The 8,092-nt window shown below is 32.2% G+C and overlaps 1 protein-coding gene across 1 annotated transcript; it reads left to right on the top strand.

The window, feature by feature from the left end:
* The first annotated feature begins 6,380 nt into the window (after nt 1–6,380).
* On the top strand, nt 6,381–6,845 carry LOC139849772 (basic leucine zipper 43-like). The gene has a single exon (XM_071839395.1). The coding sequence runs from the start codon at nt 6,381–6,383 to the stop codon at nt 6,843–6,845; it is 465 nt and encodes a 154-aa protein (XP_071695496.1).
* Nucleotides 6,846–8,092: the final 1,247 nt, after the last annotated feature.

The following is an 8,092-nucleotide window of genomic DNA, read 5'->3' as shown; positions in this document are numbered from 1 at the left end:
CAAGAGCTTCGGGCCAAAAACTCTTCGGAGCTTTAGATTCAATTAATAAAGCTCTTGTCATTTCTAAGAGTAGTTGATTTTTTCGTTCGGCTACTCCATTTTGTTCGGGGGTGTGACCACAAGATGTTTGGTGAATAATCCCATTTTCTTCGCAAAATTGTTTCATTGACCCATTATCGGATCTCAAAATTTGTATATTTTTGTTAAATTGAGTTTGTATCATTTTATAAAAATGGGAAAACTCTTCAAACACTTCAGATTTGTGAGTCAAAAAATAAATCCAAGTCATGCGTGAATGGTCGTCAATAAATAAGACAAAATATCGGAATTTTCCCCCCAAAAACCGGTGCAGGACCCCATACATTCGAATGGATCAAAGCAAAAGGTACATCTTTCCATGTATTACTAGGCTTAAAAGTACTTCGGTGGTTTTTAGCCAAAATGCAAGTTTCACAATTTAAAGTAACATTGGACGGAAAAAGACTTGGAAATAAAGCATGTAAATATCCGACAGATGGGTGACCCAACCTCCTATGCCATAACCAAGCTTCCCTCGTAGGTGTTCCATGAGCAAGCATCACAGTCTTTTGTTGGGTTACTTCGTTCACATAGTACAACCCACCCCGTTCGGTACCACGTCCAATAATCACTCCAATCCTGATATCTCGAAGGATGCAGAAAGTGGGGTGTAATAAAATGGAACAATTTAACTCTTTTGTAACGTGACTAATAGATAAAAGTTTGTGAGATAAGTTTGGAAAATAAAAACAATTCGACAATTTCATAGTCGGAGTAATCTCAATTCTACCACCCCCTTCTACTTGAACAATGTCCCCATTGGCCGTTTGAATTTTATTAACTCGTGGTTTTGATTTTGAACAAAAATTCGATTTTTCAAAGGTCATAGTGTGAGTAGCACCACAATCAAAAATCCATTCATTACTCTTTATTTCGTTTGTAATTACATTCGCTTTTTCGGTAAAACGAGAATTATTATTTTCTAAAAAGGTTTTGGGCCTGTCTTGGGCCTGAAAAAGATTTTGGGCCTGTTTAGAATGTTTGTCATATTTTATTTGGGCCTCTTTAATAACCCTTTTTGAGTTTTGGGCTTGGTTACCAAAACTCTTAGGTACTTGGGCCTGATTTTTGGTAATAACACTTTGGGCTAGATTAAAGTGATCCAATCCCTTTTTACCCATTACTCGCTCCCTTTTATTCCCAGTTACACCCAAATTAGGGTTAATGTGTCCGTGTTTGACACACCTTTCTCTATCATTCATATGATTGGGTTCAGAGTTCCTTTCATCTTTATCTGGTGATGATGATATCGATTGAAGAGAAGGTTTTAATCCTTTTTCTTCAATTGTTTGCAAACACTTGAATCTATTGGGATGATTGAATGAGTTCGATCAGGGAACCAAGGGTTTCTATTTTTGGTCGATTGAACACAGGGATTTTTCCATTTCCCTTTGGTCGAAGCACTAGGGTTAAAGTCTTCAGACTTTCCCTTTTTCACTGTTCTATGAACGGGTTCAACGAATTTAGGGTTTGAGGGTTTAGCCCTCACCCATTTAGTCGATTTATAAGATTGAGGCAATAAATATGAAGTACCTCTTGTTGATCGTTCGATTTGAGGTCTGGATCTCGTGCTGCCATTGTCGGCCACCTCTGCTATTGCCATTACCAGTCCATCGTGTTCTTGTTTGTTCCACCACTTGGGATAACCGATTAGCTTGAAGCATTGGATTATTGTGTGTCGTTGCTTTTCACAATAAACACAACTTAACTGTTGTAGTAGTTGATGGTGATGTTTTCTCTTCCGGAAACAGTGGTGATCTTTTCTTGTTTGTGACACATAGCATCCAAGTAACTCTTTCCATTGTGTGTTGGGCTGCCGTATAAAATTGACATGGTAGCTTGGTTTAATCATGAGCTACCGTCAATTTTATACATGGTGGCCAGATTTTTGGTAAATGATTGAGACATTAAAAACGAGTGAATTGATCCTAGATCTTCACCGCCAGCTCTGATACCATGTTAAATTGATACAAATATGAACATAATGGTTAAGAGTTTCATTTTATACACAAATATTCTAACAGCTATTTCTAATTATGGGATGGCTCCAAGACAACTTTGGAACCCCCATGTACAAATGAGGAAATCTGCTGTTTTGTTGCTTTAGTTTGAACCGTTGGATTGGCAGATTGTGACATGCTTAAAAATTAAGTGATGAAGTCAAAAACTCTTGATCCTAAAGTCAAATTACCAAAAAGGTAATTTGATTAAGTTGTTGTTGCTTCTTTGTTCCAGGTTTCTAACATCTAACAATATTTTCTTCGCAAAAACTATGAGATGGTTTATCAAATTATCTCAAAATTTGAGAGGATCCTAATCACTAGAACTATATCGGAAGTCGATAGTCCGACACTCGGACCCCACTTCGCTACACTCAATGTTCGAATATGATTAAGAAATGGATAGTTTTTTTGAAAAACAACTCACACATCCAACATGAATTTATATATAAATATGTCGACGATGAGGCTTGAACCCTCAACCTATTTAGTTGAACTCGAATACTGCTAGATTATAAGCAATTTGATTAAGAAATAGATAGTAGTTGGTAAGAAGGATAAACATAATTAAAATGGTTATAACTATATAAAGCCCATTGTCAGTATTTTCTTAGCATTTTATCACGAATTCAGCTAAAATTGTTTATTATATGATCCACACATATTGAATGATAGAGTTTTGTAGCGTAAAATTTTATTTCTTTTATTTTATAAAGCCACAGAAATTAAGAAAACAGTAATCAAACGCTATGTAACGCATCTACCAATTTTTAAGTCTAATGAATTCATAGCCTCTAAAAAGGGATTTTGTTAACAACAACTTTTATGATTGTCGTTAGCAAAATCCTTAATAAAAATATAATGTTATACGTTATCTTACTTTTTTTCTATGAAAACTTCATAAATCAATATAATGTTAATTATTTTTATGCATATTAACATAATGTTACTTATTTTTATGTATTCTCTATTCGGTCGTACACTTCATGTAAAAGAAATACATATCTATTAGCTATTATATATTATCATTTAGAAAGGTAAAGCAGTTGTCAGGTAGTTTGTGAGCGGTTTTGTTGTATATGTGTTGTATGTTTGTTAGATTTGAGTTATTGTTTCGGTTTTTGTATTTGATTGTGTTCCGGGTTCGTTTTAGTTATCCGGTGGCTCAAGATTTGGGTTTAGTTAGCTTTTGCTCTTTGTTTAGTTATAGGGAACGTTTTGCTTTCGAGCCTTGCAATGCTTTTGGTTCGTTTTTTTTTTTTATCTTTGTTCGTCTTTTTCATCTATTGTTGAGAGGACTTTCCTTTAATGTCATCGTTACTTTAGCAAAAAACAGAAGAAGATTAGCAGGTGCATTGCTGAAAAAATTTATTGCGCTCAATAACTTAAAAATTGTTTCATTAGTAAAGACAAGTTGTGAATTGTGGGGAGACATCGTTTGCAGAAATAAATGATTATGCTATATGCATTAATACTTTTTTGATAGTTTACAATACGTATATTGAAAATTAAAATAAAAACTTTTATCAAGTAAGAGTAAAAAAATTTAGAAATAAATATTTTTCATAAAAATTAGAAAAGAAAAATAAAAAAGAGGCTGGCGATCACATGGTTTAAAAAAAACATCAAATGACGTCGTAGTTACACATATAACAACGATCAAGTTTTTACGCCAGTTAGGCCATGTTTGTTTTTGACTTAATTAGTTTAATGGTTTAAAACTTAATTTAAAAAGTCATGAAGAGGTGTTTGTTTTTAACTTATCAAATAAGACACGACTTAATAAGAAAACTGAATTAAGTGTGAATTTTCATTTAAATTCTTGTTTTTTTAATAACTGCTCTTATAACTGCTCATATATAGGGTTAATTTAATAATTTTAATTAATTATAATTATTCAGACAACTTTTCAGCACATAAAACAAACACTAATTATTTATTCATCACTTATTTCTCACAAACATCATATATCCGTTTAGATTCAGAACTTAATAAGAAAAAAATTAAACGGGCCTGGTATATAAAAACTAAGTAACAATAAAAATGTACTCATATTATACATCCAAGTAGTTGAGTACACACTACGAAATGTGAAATGTCACACGTAAGTTTAGCACATTAAAAAAAAAAAAGTTAAACACATTCAATAACATGTACTTAACCCTTATCTACTTTCTGCGTCTACATGTATAAGTATTGATGTATAAGTATTGATGGAGATGTAACTATATTGACATTTAACGATGACTGTCATCGCAAGAAGTTTGAAAAAAAGGTCATCATTAATGGAAAGAAGAGATCGATAACATTCATAAACATCATCTGTGATGATTATCGTCGCAAAATATTCTGAAAATTAAAGTCAAAGTCAAATATAGTACTTCTGTCGTACAATCGCCATTCTGCGATGATAAGCGTCATCATAAAATATACCCTTTGGTATTTTGTATTTTTTTCTTATAGGTGACTAGGAATGTCGATTTATTTAAAACAAATTTAAACATCCACCATTCCTGAACCTTAAAAATTCTCTCTTACATGTAGAATTTACCTATAACACATCCGTTTTAGGAATTTTGTGAGAGAAAAAGGGATATGATGTCGTTATGCACTATTCACAGGATAAATCATTTCTTTATTTTGTGCTTTACTATGGACTTGTATGTTACTCTGAATTTTTATGTTAGACCGGCACATTTTTATTCTTTGTACTATGTTTTCGTTTTTTTAACGAAGATATCGACATGAATGCTCTGATTTGTCACCCACACACGCATTAGGAGGAACTCAATTCGCGATGATGTTGGCAGTACCGTCAAATGTTTTGATTTTTTTTTTTTTTTAGTTTTTATTTTATCTTCTTCTTTTTCGAACAGGACTACCATTTTTTCTAGTTAGACTCTTTTTAACCGACGTCATATCACAAAAGAAACGCCTAAAAATCTGATGTGACATGTGAAGTGCCACAATATTTGACGCCCTTAACCCTGATGCCCCCTAACGCCTTAGGGGCGTCAGCCACCAAATTGACGTTATAAAACTAACGCAAGTTTTTTTAGCCAATCAGAACCTACCATTAGATTTCATATATATATATATATATATATATATATATATATATATATATATATATATATATATATAGGGGCAGGATCAATGGGGAAGTAACCAATCGGGGGGAAGCAAAAAAATTTTTTTCGTTTTTTTTGAATTTTTTTTTTCCGGTATCAAGATCACATGAAAATATGAACATTTAGAAGAGACACTTCGTGATGAATGTTATTATTTAGGTGGAAAAACGATCGACAAAAATAACATTCAAGATAATATTGTTCGTAAAGAATATGAACGTTTTTTTCTTCTTCATGTTTTGTGAAGTAAAATTTAGCCCGATTTAGAGTTTAGGGTTTAGGGTTTGATGTTTTGGGTTTTTTCCATAAACCCAAAACACCAAACCCTAAACCCTAAACCCTAAACTCTTTTGACCTTAAACCGTTCGTGTTAAAAACTCAATCTAAATCCTAAATCTAAACCCTAAATCTAAACCCTAAATCTTAAATTTCTAAACCCTAATACCTAATATCTAAACCCTAATATCTAAACCCCAATAGCTAAAACCTCAAAATACGCTCGAAAAACACGATAATTGTTATATATTACTTTTCGAACGTTTTTCCGCCAAAATAAAAACATTTATCACAAAGTGTCTCTACTAAATGTTCATATTTTCATCTCATCTATAATGTTCGTGAACAAAGTTTTTTCAAAAAACGAAAAAAAAAGTGTTTGCTTCCCCCCGCTTCCCCCCGAATGATTACTTCCCTCTTGATTCTACCACTATATATATATATATATATATATATATATATATATATATATATATATATATATATATATATATATATATATATATATATATATATATATATATATATATATATATATATTATTATTAACTTATTTATTATATAACAACTTCAAATAATATTTTATCACAATACTCAAAATCTTTTTACTTAAATTTAACATTTACCACTATTTAACTTCATTGTTATATCACAACCAATAATCCACTTTTTCAGTTATTAACCAATAATCCACTTTTTCTTTCAACTGAATACACTTCAGCATCACGGTTCATTAGCCCATATACAAATTAAAAAATCTATTGTTGTAATTGATCAGCTAGCTGACTTTATTAGCCATTAGTTCCCTATAAAACTAACTCCTTTCTCTCATACCTTCTCACCTTAATCATCATCTACATAGTAAAAAAAAAAAAAAACTGATTAATAACCAATAATGACACCACAAGTATCACAATTCAAATACTTGGCTCCTGCCAACTTTAGCATCCATGATCCCATTTCTGTGCTAAATATGACCAATTTCTTAACCAATAGCCCTAACTACTTTTCTTCACACCCTTCATCTCTTAGCAACAACTCAACTTCCGATGAAGCTGATGAGCTACAAACTGACATCATAACCGAGAGAAAACGTAGAAGAATGATATCAAATAGAGAGTCTGCTAGAAGAGCAAGAATAAGGAAACAAAAGCAACTCGACGAGCTTCTACTGCAATTAAGTCGTCTCAGAGTTGATAATTTAAGTCTCATGGAGCAATTCAACCTCTTAGTAGAGAGCCATGAAAGGGTTATTGAAGAAAATGCGAGGTTAAAGGAAGAGACAACTGATATTCGGAATAAGCTTGATGCAATACAAGTTGCTAACATTTCGCCAAATATTAGTAACTTATTAAGTTGATATTACTAATTATAAATTTGTGCCCCGGGATGGTAGTTTAGTAGTTGGGTGACATGCCATATAAAGCGGTGGCCTCAGACCTAAACCGTCCCTTTAACCATAAGTTACACATGATTTACGTTTCTTGTGTTTGTCGATGGACCATTCAGCGAGGGCCGGGGCTTCCTGATGATCGGTTTTACTTTTGTTTTTTTTTAATCTTATACATTTATTTTTCATATTACTTTTGATTTTCTGTTAGATGTTTGATACATTTCTGCCTTTTTGTAACAAGCAAGTGGACGCTTCATTTTCCTGTATTAAAGTAGTTTGATCATGAAGCGTGTTATGAAAAAACTGTGACGGGCATCATTGTCAGGTTACATTTAATAAGTAGGTGATGATATTTTTGTGAATATCAAAATTATAAAGTGGTGATATTTTCATTTTTTCCAGACGCGGTGACATGTTCGTAAGTACTTCCATCTTATGACGCTACCTCAAAATATGCATGTTAAATTCACATATCATAGGAAGCGACGACTTTAATCATTATCGTATACTAGTTATACACTATAATTTATATATGCTTTCGAGCATTCTCGTAAAAACATAAAACTCTTCATGTTTAGCAAGAGACAATCAACCGTTTGTTTCAATGGTATTCGAATGGTAGATAAATTTTCGAAGTAACTTTTTTTTTTTTCTGTTCGACTGAAGATCCTAACTCTAAAGTCCTAGAATTCTATTTTAAGTATCACATAAGAAAGCTATTGGAAAATTCCATGAGTGTCTTGGCTTGAATTAACAAAATCATAAAGGGAAAAACTTAGTGTAACACCCTAGAATTGAACCTACTATTGACCTTTTTGCCCTTAATTTAATGTTAATAAATAAAAATAATACTAGTGATTTAATATTTATTTTTATCAATTGTTGACTGCTTAGTTGATTTCGTGTTGCGACAAGAGTCGCAGAACTTATATGTTTATTTGATTTGGACTTAGTTAGAGCTGCTTAACAATGTGCGTCGTAATTTAGATAACGAGTATATTCGTGTGATAAGTGGAGTCGATTTCCTTAAAGGAAGGAAACCTGACTTGAATATATACCATGTATTCTATTTCATTTCCTCTTTTGAAAATATCACACACATATACTCACACAAACGCATCCTAATCCTAAACTCTAATTCTAATTTGATTATCGTTCGTTTTGGGCAATCAAAGTTGTGTAACGGTGTCCTTGTATAATTTATAGTTTTGTAA

The sequence above is a fragment of the Rutidosis leptorrhynchoides genome, chromosome 5, assembly GCF_046630445.1.
Source record: "Rutidosis leptorrhynchoides isolate AG116_Rl617_1_P2 chromosome 5, CSIRO_AGI_Rlap_v1, whole genome shotgun sequence".
Lineage (NCBI taxonomy): Eukaryota > Viridiplantae > Streptophyta > Magnoliopsida > Asterales > Asteraceae > Rutidosis > Rutidosis leptorrhynchoides.
Note: the sequence above shows the minus strand (reverse complement) of the source record. Positions and strands in the feature narration are given on the sequence as shown.